This window comes from Carcharhinus amblyrhynchos, chromosome 23 (genome assembly GCF_965287045.1).
Source record: "Carcharhinus amblyrhynchos chromosome 23, sCarAmb.v2.hapA, whole genome shotgun sequence".
In the NCBI taxonomy this organism is placed as follows: Eukaryota; Metazoa; Chordata; class Chondrichthyes; order Carcharhiniformes; family Carcharhinidae; genus Carcharhinus; species Carcharhinus amblyrhynchos.
Window position 1 is genome coordinate 39,454,390 of NC_137346.1, and position 18,296 is coordinate 39,472,685.

At 39.7% G+C, this 18,296-nt stretch overlaps 1 protein-coding gene across 3 annotated transcripts in view; it reads right to left on the bottom strand.

Moving 5' to 3' along the window:
- Positions 1 to 1,541: 1,541 nt before the first annotated feature.
- Positions 1,542 to 18,296, bottom strand: part of LOC145357530 (lysine-specific demethylase 2B-like) — a 182,631-nt gene continuing 165,876 nt past the window's right edge. For 2 of the 3 annotated variants that reach the window (XM_080210962.1, XM_080210961.1), the window contains exons 9-11: positions 12,253 to 12,414; positions 11,312 to 11,530; positions 1,542 to 10,741 (exon numbers count right to left, since the gene is read on the bottom strand). In XM_080210962.1, the coding sequence (XP_080067088.1) occupies positions 10,545 to 10,741; positions 11,312 to 11,530; positions 12,253 to 12,414 (578 nt within the window). In that variant the 3' untranslated portion in view covers positions 1,542 to 10,544. The remainder of the gene's footprint in view (positions 10,742 to 11,311; positions 11,531 to 12,252; positions 12,415 to 18,296) is intronic. The other variant, XM_080210963.1, reaches the window with a different exon arrangement.

An 18,296-nucleotide genomic window follows, 5' to 3' on the forward strand; every position in this document is an offset into this window, starting at 1 on the left:
TGACGCCAGATCCCCACTTCTCCTGTGCCAGTCTTTGAGCCACATATTCATCTCTCTCTAGTCTTATGTACCCTATGTCAATTTGCATATAGTTCCAGTAACAACCCAGAGATTATAACCTTGGAGGTTTTGTTGTTTAATTTAGTGCTTAGCTCCTCAAAGCTTTGATGCAGAATTTCTTTCCCCATTCTACCTACGTTATTGGTACCTACACAGACAAGGACATTGGGATCCTCTCCCTCCCACTAAGTTTCTCTCCAGTCATGAGCAGATGTTCTGAACCCTGGCACTGGGCAGGCAACACAGCTGTCTGGACTCATGCTGTTTGCTGCAGAGAACAGTATCCATCCCCCTGCCTGTACTGTTCCCCAGTATCACTACAATCTTATGTGCTCCACCACTTGAACAGCTGTCTATATCACCATGGTCAGTTAGCTCCTCCACCCTGCAGCCCCCACTGTCATCCAAACAAGCTGACAAAGAACCTCAAACCTGTTGCAGAGGCTGACATTCTTGCACTTTGGTTCTCCTTACCTGCCTGAGCTGCAGTCACACCCCCATGTCCCTGACCACTTTCCAAACCGGAAGACCATTCCGTCAGGGGCATTATCACCCCCTGAAACAGAGCACCGTAGTAACTCTCTCCCTCTGATACTTCGCAGTGTCTGCAGCTCAGCCTCCAGCTCAATCAGTATGAACATCAGTTCCTCAATCCCCAACCACTTACTGCAGATGCATTTTCCCTGGACAGAACAGAATAGAATTCCCACAGTACAGGTGGAGGAGTTTGGGCCAGTAGAGCTAGTACTGATAATCCCACTCGGGTTCTATTCCCATAACCCCACCTATTTATTCTGCCAATCCCCTGACAATCAACCTAACCTGCACATGTTAGTACAGGAGGAAACTGGCGCATCCAGAGGAAACCTATGCAGGCATGGGAGAGAATAGACAAACTCCACATCGACAGTGACCTGAGGCCGGAATTGAACCCAGGTCCCTGGCGTTGAGGTAGCAGTGCTAACCAGTGATTTTAGAAAATCATAACCAGTGTATCCATTATCCCAACAGCTATCTTTTGGAACCCCTCTCTTGGCTAGCAGAGAGAGAGGAACAATCAGCAGTGCAAGTGTTTTCTTGGAGGTAAGCAAAAGAAAAAAAAACTGTGGGTATCTATCCCTTCTCATTCATGAATATGTTGCATAAAATAATTGAGAGGCAGAGAAATAGACCTTGGACAATGTGGAAGTACAATAATGTACAAAAGAAAACAATTGTTTTACTCAAGGATATATTTGCAGGACTCCCTGGGTTGTCCAGTTCTGAACAAGAGTCGATTTGCCTCTCTTGTATCTTTGCAAGCCATTCTAATTGGAGGTGCGTAAGCAGGGGAACAGGGTGAACCAACTTCTAACTTCTCTTCAAGACTGGAGTCTGTTCAATCACCAGCCTATTGTGATGCCCAAAGAGACATTTCACACCAAGGTTCCAGGTCACTGCTGTGTGTGCTGTCCAAGATGTAGCAATTACAACAGGTGGACAAACTTTAAAGTAAAACTTTATTCAAGTATAGTTGAGATTTCTGAAGTATAGCATGTTTTGTGCAGCTACAAATTCAAAAGGGGTACAAGAACCAACCAGCAGAATGTTATTTACAAGTGGTGTAATGCCTACAAAACATTAACTGAGAAATTACTCAAATCTTTACAAAATTCTGCATGTATTTTCTATTAACAAGGAGAACACCAGGAACAAAAATCACAACCTGAATTATTGGGCATCTCACGTGAACGTGTGGTGCCCTCACTAAGTATTTTGGTCAATAAATATGTATATGACACATATATACCCAACATTAAAACTCAAGTCTTGGGAGTTGGAGGGTCCCTTGAACAGGACCCTGCTTTTGTCCTTACTATTTTGAGGATCCTGAATGTACTCGCTCAATATTGCTGCACATTAACATGACACAAGCCTCCAAATTGCAGAACATTGAAGCCAGTTCAGACAATGCCGCCAAATAAAATGTGGTGCAATGTTAAAGCATGAAAATAGGTTAAACAGATATAAACAAAATAGGCCTAATATTGCCCTTGCCACAGGAGTACCATAACATAGAGGAGCAGGCGGAGGAGATAAGAAGGATGGAGTTACAAAACTCAGCCATCAAGTTTCACATGGTTTAAAAAGTTTAAGAATTAATGAACAAACACAGCAAATAGTATTTAAACTGAATCAGACACTGGATGGGCAACTCTTTATTTGTACTAAGTATTAAACAGAATTTCACCACAACCCACAGACTTGAACCATACAGAAGGCAGATCAACTTTTCTGCATAATGAGAATTCAAGCCAGAAACAGTACCAGAGGCATTAGATCCTGACCAACAAGGAAAATCAATGAAGGGAGACAGGTTAAAATCAGAAGTACACCATATGTCGTTCCAATAGAGTGAGATACTTGCCCAATTTTTTAAAAAAGGCCAGCTTTAAAAAAAAGTTGGAGAGACAAAGTTAAAAATTAAATTAAATATAACCTATTTGTTGTGATGTTTTGAGACTAGCCAAAAGACCATTAGACTTTGGACTGCAGATCCACACGACCAATACAATTTGACACTTTAAGTGGTTAACCTATACAGGTTACAGTATAAGGTACTCCAACTTAGTTATTCCAGCCAGCTACAGACAGAAGAGATATCTTTCACTGGTGAAACAAACCAGTGGGACCTCTTTTGGTTGAGCTTTTCTTAAAATACAACAAATGTTTCACTTTTGATTATCCTTTCTCGAAGTGCTGTACGTTTTAAAACAGACTGTCAGATGGGGGCTGATTGAGAGGAAATCAGTCCATTGGAGAACACGTGTACAAGTAGCACATTTACTGCACGTATGGTGCTGTTCAACAAAACTCCCAAGACAGCTGCAGGTCTTGGAGTTTTGCAATTTCTTTGAGTGAAGATGTCATTTTTTACACAACACCTCAGAAAACTACTGTAAAAGTTTTATCCGTGTTTGGGTTTCTTTCAAAGTTACCAATAACACGTTTGCAAAACAAAACACAAAGTTATTTCGCAAAGCAGGGATTAAGTACCATGACAAATCCGAAGCAAATGCAATAAAGCCACCCTGCAAATTCAAATACGTGTTGCAGCCAAACAAAAAGACATTTTGATTCCCAGGGAGGAAGGATGTTCTAAGGTGATGGTCACAGGATTTGAAGCACGCAGATTAAAAAAAATAAAATTACTGGTTTCAATGCAGGATAGTTTGGGTGCGCATTAAGAGTCAGATACCCCCACGTGGGGAGAGATCCAGTGGTTAAGTTGTACGCTAAGTGGATGGAATATAGCTCCAGTTAATATTAAGCCAGGTTTAAAAAAGTGGAGCTGGGAAATGTCACCATAGCATTCAGTCTTTAAATTGTAGGCAAGTAGCAAATATTGTCCCACCCCTTGACCTTCCTGATACGGCTACCAGAGAAGCAAACATATGTACATAGACATAACCTTCTCCTGATGGAAATGGTGGACAACCAGCTTGCACAAACACCGCAGACTTTCCACAAGCTCAACTACGAGTATCAGACCAGAGCTGTAAATTGTACCTTATGTACGTTTCTGGAACAGCATAAGTAAGGATTCAGACAAGTAAGCATCAGATAACAATTAGAAAGCCAATTATTCTTGGTGACAGTCAAATCAGTGTAAGAGAAACCGCTTTGCATCTGAATGACAGGATTTAGACAGGAGCCTACAGCTTAGTGCATTCTTATGACAGTCCTCTACTTATTTTACTTTTAAACGCAGAAGTTAACCTGTCTATATTAAATGGTTAACGTCCCTGCTAAAATGGGCAGAGGAACGTCATGTGGACTCAAAAGCATTTGTCCATTAATATCAGCAAGTCATTTCTATGACTTTATTATTCACAAGCTGTCATTATGGGCACAAGCTATAGTTTTATAAAAAGCAAGCTTGAATTTAAAGAGAAACATCTCTTCGCAAATAGGTTAAAGATACAGAAGGCACTACTATAACAAGCAAGCATAACTTAACAGCATCATCCCTGGTTTACCAAATATTTGGAGGGATTCTCAAAGAAACTGAACAGCAACGTGCATTTATATAGTGCTTAACCAAAAGTATTTTACATAAGGGAAATGCATTTCAAATAGTGTGTCACAAGATTTGCCAAAGGGAGTGGAAATGACACGGGAAGGGTGAGAGACGTGGAAAGATGAGGGGTGAAGAGTATGGAGGCCTACCTAAAGTAAAAAACAAGTAGTTCGTTAATCACAATAAGGCTTACATTAACACTGCAATGAAGTTACTGTGAAATTTCCCTGGCTGCTCTTCGCTATTCTTGCACCCTTTAGTAGCGACTCCTAGCATTGCCAAATAATCCCATTTACTGTTTCCCATTATAAACAATGATAAAATGAAGGCTGAAAACTCAGAGCAATTACTTTGCTTTTTTGACACTTAGATTTATTTTGGAATCAGGACCAAACTTACTACCTACAAGCCAAAACAATCTTCAATCAGATATAGACACCAGTGGGGCCTGTATAAACCTTGCTATTTCCCCATCACAGCCACTTTTCTCTCTATTACAATAGCAAGAATGCACTACAACCCTATGAATACGACATGCAAGCTAGATTTCTAAAAAGGATGAGCAGAATGGTTAATGGCGGGTTAATGAAAGTTGATTGCATGTACAACATTAGAATGACAGAAATCCTACAGTGCAGGAAGAGGCCCTTCGGACCATCAAGTCTGCACTGAACACAGTTCCACCCAGGCCCGACGCCCATATCCCTATATACTATACCCACTAATCCCTCTAACCTACGCATCCCTGGACACAAAGGGGCAATTTCTTAGCGTGGCCAATCAAGCTAATCCGCACATCTTTGGATTGAAGAACACAAATACAAGTGCTCTGCCCCTCCTCTAGAGAGCAATGTGGAAAAGACTCCCACCTAAAGCACTAAGGTTGTTTTTACATCTACTGCTGTAGATTGGGCTCCAGGAGTCAATGTCTACACATTTTAAACGAGACTACCATTCTGTAATGGAGAGGTGGAAATGTAGGGAGATGGTGGATGGGCAAAGGGTTCTTGTGGCATTTTTTTTGATGGTGCTTTAGAGCACAATTCCTTTTAAATGAAGCTTTGCCTGTGGATGATGTAGTGCTATATAAATTTAATATCTAAGGAGAGTTCAATGGCAGCAAAATTGAAGCTTCTGAAACTGGCACTGCATAGTTTGAAACACATCAGTGACATCTAGTGGTAGAAGGCTGGAATGGCTGAAGAGTTCTTTTAAACAAAGTATGTACGAGGGCAGATTTTTAAAAGCATAAAACCTACTAATGTTTTGCACTTAAAACACCAGGCCGTTGTTGGCTACAGAATATAAACTATTGTGGCTTAATAATCTGAAAGTGGAAAGTAAAATTAAAAGCTTAAAAGTAAACAAAAAAACAATTTATCTGTGCATTCACAAATCTGAAAAGCACCAACCAGGCACATTTTGCACTTTGTATTCGAGGTGCATTAGCTGCAGTCCCCAACAGCTCATTTAAACCAATCCCCTTTTCTTAGTAGGACTCTCTCTGACTGAATTACTTTGGCAAGTGGTACCGTACCAAGTTCCCTGTCCATTAGTAAATGGCAAATTTTAGGTTGTTGACACAAAATCTGATCATACTGAATTGCAATTACTGCGCTATGTCCAGCAAGAAACTTCACTATGTAAATTAACTATTTCAGTCACTCACCTCTCTAGTTTACTAATTAAATTGTCAAGAGTTACTTGCTGTTCCCATTTAAACATTTATATTAGAATAAATCATAAAGCTCTGACTTTCAGTAGAGGATTTTAATGCAGCATTTTATGGGTTGAAATACTTTTGAATGGCAATAATAACCTTTGGCAATCTAATTTGCTTTTTTTTGGGGGACATGAAATGCAGATCTCCAAACTGAAAAAGGAGAGATGGTGATACTAGCAGATACATCTGGATGGCATTGCTCTGTTGTCATTTTTTTTGCAACAATGGTTAGGCAGAGTGAAAGTGTGATAAATAAGGGGAATTAATTTAGCTGCTGCCATTTTGAAGCGCTGCATTATGCTAGCGAGCCAATCCATTTCATTAATGTCAAATGACCAAAGGTTTTATGCTTCGTAACTTAAAACACTGAATTAAAATGGTACTCCTATCTAATTATCCACGTGGAGAGAACATATGTTCCTCTAGCCAAACAACAGAATTTAGACAGCACCTTAGCTGGGACATCCGGCATAGTTAATTCCTCCCAATACTGGTCCTGTACGTTAAATCCGCTGTCATGTTTCTCTTTCTGGTTGAATTGATGTGGTGTAGTTTTGTGAAAAATATTTAAATGACATCTTTTAGCAGATATTTTATTGAATTAAACACAGTCCCTTTGCATTTTTGTGACCCTTCAAATCCTGTCTTTTTGCTGCAAAAAAAATCCAAACCTTTGGAAAACTTATTTCAAGTTGTTTTGAAAGTGAAATAAGATACAAATGACAGCTGAGTTTGAAAGTAAACATTAAAAAAAGAGAAAATAAGTCACACGCAACAAAAAATCACCAGTGAATGATGCAGGAGATTCTCTTAGTGAAGTTACCAATTTAAAAATATTTTTGAACCGTAGAATCCCCATAGTGCGGAAGGAGGCCATTCAGCCCATCAAGTCTGCACTGATTGTAATCCCACCCAGGCCTAATCCCCACAACCCTACTTGTCCCCCGACATTAAGTGGCAATTCAGTATGGCCAATCAACCTAATCATCTTCGGACTTCGTCAGGAAACTACAGCACCTGGAGGAAACCCACACAGACATGAGGAGAATGTACAAATGCTACATAGATAGTGACCCAAGGTGGGGATTGAACCTAGGTCCTTGGCGCTGTGAGGCAGTAATGCTAACCACTGTGTCGCCCCTCCTACAAGAGAGGCACTACAGATTTAAGCTGACAAGATAGGCCCCACTTTCCCTGTCTTGGACTCGAACAAGGTTCACGCAGATAGGAGCAGGCGTTACACCTCTTCCTGGGCTTCATCTTAGCCGAAAGGCCTACATGGCATTTTTAAAAATTGCAGGAAGTGAAGCCTCAGTGTAACCGCACTGATTTCTGTCAAGTATAGGATCAGCAAACTACACTTGATCTTAGCCAAAAGGCCAAGAAGCAAAATTATATCATAAATTCAAACTCCAAGTTTGCATTTTCTTTGTGGTTTAAAAAAAGACAATATTTGTAACACTGTTCCAAATTAGCACAAAGAGATTAGTTCCCGTTAGCTGCATTACCGTGGAGTATTTCTTTAATAAGATGTTAATGATACAACATAAAATGGTAGAAAATTTAGGTGATTTTATATTAGATATAAAGTCACAAACGAGCCACAGAAAATTCACAGAAAACTACATAATCTGGTATGATGTAAAATCCTGTTGGAGCTGGTGTCAAAAGTGCGTTCATACTAGTTTCACCTATGGATTAAGCTTCCTTGCACCACCGAGTAAGTGTGTAAATAAATGCGTCATTGTGTATGCATACCGTATAAAATTTATTTATACACACAATTTGAATTCACCGAGTGCACACGTTAAATGATGACCCACAATGAGTTAACAAGGTTCCCGCTGTGAACCACAGCGCAGCACCGGGCCACTGAAACTAAAAGACAATTAGAAACCAGAGGGTAGACTTACAGGAAAATAATTTTGCTGTAATTATAAACAAAAGTTTGTTACAAAACTGAGAAAGAAACACCTCATGTGTGGATCTTTAAGGTGTTGTTATTGAAAATAATTAACCATATACAACCGACTGTTCAGCTTGTACATTCAGACGTTCACGTATGGAGCATAGGCTATTGACCAACAAGCTTATGAGCTTGCACTGCATAGAAAGGGAAAATTGCTGCACTGGTTAAACAGAAAAAATATTTTTGTACGACGGAACAATAAGTGTAAAATTTCTTCAGAATATTGTGCTGTTTTCAGCACTTTTTTAAAACTGACGATTTTATCTTTGGATCAAACAAAGCCGTCAATATTTTGGTTTTAGGTATAAATTTGATTACACGCCCAAAGTTTAATCTATGTCAAAGTCCACTTGAATGATCTCCCCATTGCTTACAGAAAGCAGCAGATGCTTCAGTGTAATGTACAGAATTTTACAACTGACGTATAAGCGTCATCCATGTTCGAAGGGGTACAGGTGTGGCAGGAATTTAGTACTTCGATACAATGAATTCAGTTTTCTTGGGTATAGATGAGATATACAGACTGGGTATTCTGTTCTATCCATTAGGTAGCATGCTGTGGCCAGTACTTGCAATTCTTTGCTGCTAATATTTGGAATGAGGAAGCGAGATACAGTCAAGGACAAGAAGCGAGTTTACATTGCTTTTAAAGCCAGATATTAACGCGAGGCTGTAAGGAGAGTCCTCCGTTTATCAAACATTTACTCACCCTCTCTAACAGTGCACAGACTTATAACCGAAGCTTAAAGATGGGTGCAACGTGTTTAGAAAATTGAGCCACTTAATTTGTTAAAAACAGAACCTGAGAATCTTTGCTTCAAAAAAAAAAGTAAATGACAGATAAGATAATGTAAGTATCAAATATCTTGAACCCTAAAGATCCAACTAGGGCTACTGGAAACTATAAACTAGGATGGGTAGTTCTGAGCTGGTTCAGCTAATGTAAAGGCATTTCACTTTAGTTGCAGGACAAACTTATTTACTTTAATACAATTTATGGTAATGGACACATTTACCAGCAAAAAAACCACACCCAATATTAAGACAAGGCCATAACCCCAAAAGGATTTTCTCACAAGGCAAAAGTAAATCAGAACTGAAAGCAACTATGTTTTGGAAATGTGAGATAGCATTCCCATTTAGTTATATTTTTGGAAGCATACTATATATTAAAAAGTCTGTTACTAAATGTTACACATGGATTTAAAATTTCCTACAGTTAGTGAAGAAGTCACGTTTAAGACTATCATAGAAACAAGCTGCGAGAACCTTTCTGGCACAGGTTAACTTAGCGTAGGCATGGTGATTTATAAGAAAGTTAATTATTAAAAGCAAGTGCCTTACCAAACACAGATTCTTAAAAAAACACACATTATCTTATTTCATTTTTGCACTGGCAATGAACCATTTTGGAATTTCCAAAATTGCAGTGTCCTGGCAGGAACCGTAGTGAAGGAATATTAGCGAGTTGGTACCATCGGAGTCGAAGGCCCTGTGTATCCAAGTGGTCTAAACAGACCAGGTGTTCTGTTTTATTCATTAGGTAGCATACTGTGGCATTTTTTGCTGTAAATATTTGTAGTGAGGAAGTGAGATACAGTTGAGGATAAGATGTTTCTATTTTCTTTAGCAGATGAAACAGCTAATAGCAAAATGGTTTTGTTCAGAATTCTCATTTTCTTCAAATGCAATTTGCAATTTCTCTGATTAAGTACTGCTCACTTAATGACGTCATGTGGGTTGCTACAGTGCATTTTTAAATACAATGAAATAGGAACAACATCATTGCAGATCACACTATAAAGTAAAGCACACCCCACAAAATACAATTTTGTAATTAAATGTGTCAGACATTCATGGCACATCCTTTCCTCACAATTCTGAGCAGGACTGGAGCATCACAGCAACCAATTTGGCCAGTCTGTTTTGACCAACAGAATAAGAAGTTACTGAGGAAAAACTCTTTGCAGGAATGAATGGAGTCTACAAATGACAGGAGTTGTTTCACCAATCAAGTTTTACAAACTGACTGACCTTGGTTTTCAGTATTAAGGTAATGTGCTGACCCACAACCTATGCATTATAGGTTAGAAATGAAGTGCAGCAAAACGGAATGTCAACAGAAACACTGTAGACTTCTTAAGAAGCGTAATTAAAAATATACCGTACTTGTTAAAAGTACTGGATATTGCTTTAGACTATATTCAAATTTAGAATTGGAGAAAATGGCAGCTGTCATTTCCAAAATTAAATTGCAGCCCATCTTTAAGCTTTGTGTATTTTTTCAAACATGCATAATATCTCCATGTTCTGTGTATTTTTAAATATTCCCTAAATCTACCATATTACTTTTTCTCTCTAAAGGTGTAGGGGGGGATGGGGGAGGGGAGGGGATGTGGAGGAAGAGAGAGGGGTGGGAACTTACTACCAGAGCATATTGCTCAGAACCCTGTATTTGCAATACAAAAACATTTTTGTCCAAAACCATGCTTCATCTTCTAGGCCACGGCAATTACACCAGTAATTTCCCTGGAATCACTGCAGTCATCGATCATTGACTTTACCGGCAGTGAAAGACATGATCACCATGAAGTTTCTAGACTGTCGCAACGGCCCACAAACACACACCCCCTCAAAACAGCAGATAGAGGCAATTCTGATATTTTACATCTGCGCCGTCTCCGTCAGGACTCGGAGGAACGTTTCGGCAAGGCTTACGGGCATCTGTGAGGCTACTTTGTCAATTGTAAACTTCTCCTCTTTAATAGTTTGTCTTCCAAGAGTTCAAAGGGGGCAACAGTCGCCAGCCCTTCCATAAGTCGCTGACAGGCTTGGGGAGAAATCAGTTCGCAATCCCGAAGGTCAATTCGAGTAAGGTTCGGGCAGTGTTTAAGCAGCAATAGGCACTGATCCGTTAACCGATGGCAACCTAAAAGGAGCAAGTTAGAAGAAATGAGGCAATAACAAATGCCAGCAAATACTATTAATACAGGCATCATTGCATTAAAGCTGTTTTCATATTTTCCCTTTGTTTTAGGACGGTTGACTTGCATTGTTTAGTAATTAGAGGTTTCTGTCACTCTCCAGATTGAATCTGTGGTACGTGCAGTCGATTATCTTTTCCCCGTGTGCCGATATTTTTACTTTGCCAAGCGGTACAAATTTTATTCCCCATTCAGACAAGAAACAAATATAAATGCTGCTTAGCTTGAGTTTTTAGCTTTAATTGGCCTGGACATATCCATATTATTAACGGATTCATATTACAAGAGTCTAGATACACAATTTTTAATTTTGTAGAGGTAAGGATCACCAGAGTAATTTTACTTGAGCGTAATGTTTTTATGAACGTTTTTAGTCGAACCCAAGAATCGGTAAATTACGTAAAGATGACAATCGTGACATTGGCCAGCTCGACTACACCCGCAGGAATACATTCATCCAGTCGACGTCAATAAGAAAATAAAAGACGTTGGTGAGACACCGATAACCCTTTTACCTGAAAGGTTAATTTCACTCAGTGTTTCCCGCGTAGTAGATCCAGGCGCTGTCAGAAGGGCAATCGACTGATCAGTCACATGGTTGCACTGGCTGAGGTCCAGCTTGTTCAGCATTGGCATATGGCGGGTCATCAGTGCCAGCGAGCAGTCAGTGATGTCCAGACCAGCTAAGTGAAATTCTGTCAAGTTCCACAGTTTGCTCTGATTATAGTTCTGACCTATGGAAGACAGAAAAAGGGTAGTTTATTTCAAAGGTCACGTTAAATTTAGACACTCCAGCACATAACTAAAGAAACCCAAAGGATATGTAAGATGATAAAGTCAAGTGCGCTCTTCGCAAAAGCAACAAAATAGACACATTACTCTCCATTCCTATAAAGGGTCTTCGCCTTTACCCTCTTAATTGTTGTGTTGGATTTTCAAGTTTGGGCAGAAAGTTGATAAAAGTACGTACTGCTGAAAATATAAAAATAACCTGCATCGAGTTAAAAATAGTCTGACGAGAGATTAGGCTGCTTTTAGTCCAATTCAATCTATTTCTGAACATCAAATTTGACAATATGTAAGATTGAAGGGTCGGGAGGGTGTAAAGAAAAGGAGGGAGGAACAACACCGTGGAAGAGCAGATAGAGGAAGTTTACAAAGAACTGGAAGCAGAAGCTTGAATAGCAATGTTGAAAGAGAATCTGAACATAAAAGTATGAAGAATCATTCCCAATATTTGGCAGTGCCAACTAATCTAAGGTGCAAACAATTTAACTTTACAGCCACTAAGTTGTTGAAGTGCTAGTGAAGAATCATGCTAAGAACATATTAAATTAATACATTAGTATCGAAATGAAACAACAGATTCAGTACTTTACTGCTATAGAAAAAAAAAGAGTACAATACTAAATAGTTGCCAATGGATGAGATACGTGTACTAACTCTTTGAACTGACCTACTCTGCAATCTGTAGGTGGGGAAAGCAACTCTTTCATCTGGGAGTCTTTGAGATCCTCCACCCAGCGAAGATCGAGCATACGTAGAAGGGGGCAACTTGTTGTACAAAGCGCAGAGATTGCACTCCAAATGCAACCTGCTAGTGCCAGTATTTTCAAATCTGTCACAAAAAAGTTACACAGAAAATCTATTTAATTTAAAATGAAGACATAATACACAGGTAGGCTTAATCCTTAACCCGCACGATATCTGAGAACGTAATTCAGATAAACTTTCAAGTGGCTATTCATTCTGTGCAATTGTTTTTGAAATTCAGACTGTGCCATTTATCAGAACATTGCACTAGGTGGAAAGACCTCCATTCCAAACAATGCAGTGGGAAGAACCCTCAACTGCTCTTCTGTGAATGAAGCCCCATCTTAATCTGTTTTAGAGGGGAATTAGCTAGTGGCTGGGCTACCAAATAAACTTCTTGGACTTTAACCTGGCGTGTGAGAATTCCTACTGTGTTTACCCCAACCCGATGCTGGCATCTCCACATCACAGAAGGGAACAACAGGGCTAATTATTAAACTCTTCTAGTACAAAAAAATCATTTTAAACTCCCATAAACAGATTTCAATTCACTATTTGCAAAAAATTCGGGCCAATATATTAGTATCACAGCCTATGTGTACCTCTCGCCTTCTTTGGAACTTCCATTACCACCTGTAACTCTCCCGCCAAGTCACAACACCCTGACCTGGAACTATTAGCATCATTAACGCTGTAGAAGTACATTCCACATCTATAACAGTGCCACATCGGTGCACCGTAATTAAATTCTGTGAAATAACTGATATTTAACAGCACTTTGACGATGTAGATGACTTTTCACTCGACAATATATTTTTTGGCCTGCGTGTCATAAAATTACGTACTTTAATTCAAATTTTCATGGCTGTAGTAAACAAAAATTGCAATGCCCTTCAATTTTCTAATTGTTTCATGCTAGATAGAATCTAAAACATAAAATGAATCTAAAATGCCAAGAAAAATGGACTCAATTTTACTTGAGCAAACTATGTTATTAGCCCATTCTTAATTCTGCTTACTTGCTGTTATGACCAGTGATATTGTAACATACTTGCGTCAATATGTTATTTCTCAATTTTGTTGCACGAGGAGCTAATTGTTAACTGAGCAGCATTATGAATCGTGTTAGAGGTTAAAGGTGCGACGCTGGTTAATTTTAATTTTCTAATAAAGATCCACTATTTTCAAGCTTCACTAAATTATGAGAATTGTCGTTAAAATGAATTTGTTCTGGAACGTACTGCATTACAGCAGCCACCATTCATCATTGTGAACGTTTTGTACTCGTATAATGAAATGGCACAAGATCAAGTTAAAAATAAGTCCAACTTTTGCATATAAAGTGAGGTCCACACCCAAACCTTGAAGATGTACAGCCTGAGCTATTGAGAAACATCAGTTGCTCAAGCCTCAGAGAGCCAACATTTTTATTGGGGATAGGAACCCAATTTTATGGGAATAGACATTTAGTTGAGATTAAAGTACGTATCAGACTGAATAAATTTCTCAACGCAATCTTTCTTATGCTAACTCTGAATTCAGCAAAAAGTTTGTGTTTGTGACATATCTCCTTAAATCGAAAGCAAAACCAGGACTTCTGAAAAGAGGTGTAATTGGAATTCCTGATGACGAGGTAATCAGACTTCTGAGAAGTTAGACTCTGGCTGAAAGAACCATAGGGATAAAATGAAAAAGGTTAATTAAAGCTAACTGAGTGGTGTTCCATTTCTGCTTGTGTGCTGCAGCAGCATATAGTTGTAAAACACAGAAACAAGAAAATCTCTCCAAGGAAAAGTCAGTTTTCTGTTTGGTACCAAGAAGAAAATACAACTCCACAAGCATTTGGTGAAGCAACAAGAGAATTAGCCAAAAGGGACTGGACGCAATAACTCCAGCATGCTAAAGAGCTGAGTATTTTATCGGAGAACCAGATCATGAACTGAGCACTGTTGCTCAGTTGAAAAGGTACTTTGGAAAGATGTGCCATCAGGATTGACGTGATCCAAACGAGGGAGGTTTCGTAGACTTTGGGCCTCGTCAGTGTTAACTGTATCTGTGGACTTTGGGTTAAAATATGGCTGCCAGTGAAAGCAACTTGAGGGCCAAATCCATTGAGTGGTAAAAGTGAGAGATCCTATGTACTGGAGGCCAAGTTGGAAAGACTGTTATATAATGTGGTGGCACGACTGAACGAGTAGCGATAAACGTGTTTGTACTTTCACGAGGCATATATTTGTTCTATTGACTATTTCAACTTATACAAGTGAAATTCACCTTTGAGGGAAATACCATTTATCTGTTAATGCGTACTTACTTTTACATTAATTTTGTGTTTAACTGTTACAGCAAAAGTTTTAAAGTGTGAAATTTTGTTTTTCACTGTCGTTCGAGACTCCTTTCTTTTCAATTGATTGATTTCACAACACTTACACACCTTGGTGAAACAACATTGAAATGATCCATTTCTCCTCCAAAGTGATTACGCCTGTGTGCAGGACAGGATTGTGGACAGGTACAAAACACTATAATGATTAGGTGAATTAGCTTTGTTTTTTAAAGCTCTTTTCCTTTGCTAGAGATGCTGCTTACACTGTGATATTTTTGTTGCTCATTAGAATCAGCCCAAATCTAGCAGTCTATTTCACAGTTTCTCACTAAATCATTCATCCCTCTCTTTGCCATTCAAATTTTGTTCAATTTTTTGAATTACTGGCTGAAGCAATCTCCAGTCTCAACTTCATTTTCAATTAAGTTTCTCATTTCCATTAAAAGCACAGGAGATTAATTTATTCTTCACATCACTTAACCATTTTCCCAAAGGGCAGCCCTGGGCACTTCATTACTAGTACCAAAAGTACAAATAGTCTATTTGCCTCAAAATGGCATCTTTATAAATAGTTAAGAAATGCCACTCTTTATTTAATCAAGTACTCAATCGATGAGGTAACATATGTTTCTATAATACAGTCTAAAGATATGTGGGTTAGGTTGATTGGCCATGCTAAAATTGCCCCTTAGGTGTCCTGAGATGCGTACGTTAGAGGGATTAGTGGGTAAATATGTAGGGATATGGGGTTAGGTCCTGGGTGGGATTGTGGTTACTGCAGAATCGATGGGCCAAATTGCCTCTTTCTGCACTAAAGGGTTTCTATGATTCTATGAACTAGACAAATCTTTATCAACTAAATTCTGAAGGAAAGTGATGCCCTCCTTCCTCCCATAATTGATAGTGTTGAAGATAAATGGTACAAATCTAATCAAAGAGATGGTCTAATGTGAATAAAAAAAAAAGGGGGGGAGACAATCAGCTTTCAGAATTAAACTGGCGTACATTTGAACGGTGACGAGTGCAGTTCCAACAAAACTCTAGGAGTTTGACATCATCCAAGAAATAGCCCGCTTGATCAGCACCCCATCCCCCACCATAAACACTCACTCTCTCCACGGCTAATGCGCAGTGCACTGCAGTAACTCGCCAGGAGGGCAGCAGTAGCGTAGAAACACCAGCACCTGCAAGTTCTCCTCCAAGCCACTCACCATCTTGACTTGGAAATATATTGCTGTTGCTGGGTCAAAATCCTGGAACTCCCTCCCTAACAGCACAGAGTGTGCCTACATCACAGGGACTGTAGTAGTTAATGAAGGCAGCTGATCTTCTCTAGGGCAAGTAGGGATGAGTAACAAGTGCTGGCCTTGTCAAACCTCTCATCCCATGAAAAAATAAAATAAGCGCAAATTCAAATTGATAAGGGAATCCAAATATTTTTTACTTTCTCAGGAGACTAAGGAAATTTGGCATGTCAGCAATGACTCTCCAACTTTTGCAGATGCATCAGAGAAAGCATTCTTTCTGGTTGTATCACAGCTTGGTATGGCTCCTGCGCTGCCCGAAACCACAAAAAAATACTACAAAAGGTTGAGAACGTAGCCTAATCTATCACGCAAACCAGCCTCCCATTCATTGGCTCTGTCTACACTTTCCTCTGCCTCAGCAAAGTAGCCAGTATAAGTAAGGACCCCACATACCCTGGGCATTCTCTCTTCCACCTTCTTCCGTTGGAAAAAAAATATAAAAGTCTGAGGTCACGTATCAACCGACTCAAGAACAGCTTCTTCCTTGCTGCCAGGCTTTTGAATGAACTTGCCTCGCATTAAATTGATCTTTCTCCACAGCCTAGCTATGACTGTAACACAACATTCTGCACTCTTATTTCCTTCTTTACGTATGGTATGCTTTGTTTGTATAGTGCATAAAAACAATACGTCTCACTGTATACTAATACATGTAACAATAATAAATCAAATCAAGATGATCAGTGCCTGGCACTTGCCATTATCAGCCCAGGCCTGAATTTAACCCAGATCCAGCTGTGTACAGACACTGACTTTTTCCAATATGAACGTGAATGACATTGAACACTGCAGTCATCACTAAACATTCTCACTTCTGACTTTATGATGAGAGAAGGTCAATGGGTCGAGGACACCCCCTTGAAAAATTCCTGTTTGATTTGAGTTACTGTCACATATATCGGGATACAGCAAAAAGTATTGTCTCTTGCGCACTATACAGACAAAAACATGTTCATAGAGTACGTGGGGGAGAAGGGAAAGATAGGGCACGGAATATACTGTCGCAGTTACAGATAGGGTGAAGAGGAAGATCAGCTTAATATATGATAGGACCATTTAAAAGTCTGATGGTAGCAGAGAATCGTTTGGTACATGTTTTCAGGCTTTTGTATCTTTTTCTTGCTGGAAGAAGGTGGAAGACAGTATGTCCAGGGTACGTGGGGTTCTTGATTTTGTTGGTTGCTTTCCCAAGGCAGAGGCAAATGTACAGTTTCGATGGGAGGCTGGTTTGTGTGATTAACTGAGCTACGTTCGCTATCCTTTGTAGCTTCTTGTGTTCTTGGTCACAGCAGGAGCCATATCAAGCTGTGATGCACCATAGAAAGCATCCTTTCCAGATGTATCTGTAAAAATTGAAGAGAGCTGTAACGGACATGCCAAATTCCCTTAGCCTTCTGAGAAAGTAGGGGCGATGGTGGGCGTTCTTAATGACAGCATCAGTGTGGACGGACCAGGGCAAGTTTTTGGTCATCTGAACGTCCAGAAACTTGAAGCTCTTTACCACCTCTACTTCGTTACTGTTGATGTATACAGGGACATGTCCTCCACTACGTTTCCTGAAGTTGATGACTATCTCTTTTGTTTTACTGACATTAAGGGAGAGATTTTTGTTATCGTGCCATTTCACCAAATTCTCTCTCTTTTCTGTACTCTTGTCTCGTCATTATTTGAAATCTGACCAATTACAGTGCTATCAGCAGCAAAACTTGGAGACGGAGTTGGAATGGAATTTGGGCACGCAGTCATAAGTGTATAAGGAGTATAGTAAGGGGCTGAGGACACAGCCTTGCGAGGCACTGGTGTTGAGGATAATTGTGGAGGTGGTGTCATAACCCATCCTTACTGAGTGTGGTCTGTGGGTTAAGAAGTTGAGGATCCAGTTGCAAAGAGAGGGGCCAAGCCTTAGGCCATGGAGTTTGGCACTGAATCTTATTGGGATAATGGTGTTGAAGGCTGAGCTTTAGTCAATAAATATATGAGTGTAGGGCCAGGGATACTCTGTCTGTCGTGGACCTGTTAACACCAATAAGCGAACTGTACTAGATCCAGGCAATCTGGGAGACTGGAATAGCTGATAAGCACCTCCAACCGGTCAATCGACTGAGATTGGAAGATACAAAGGTCAGGCTAGCCACCTACACCAGGGAAGCTTTATAAATAAAAGGCGCTATGGTGGCCCCCGTGACTTACGCTGATTGCTGTTTGTGTCTCCCACGCGTTGTACAGAAACACGGGCAAATCTCAAAGGTGGAGATGGGTTAAAGGAGATTCGATCGACTGGTTAGAGGTTTTCAGGCTAGGCATGGGGGAGGAACTATATAAAGATAATCAGTA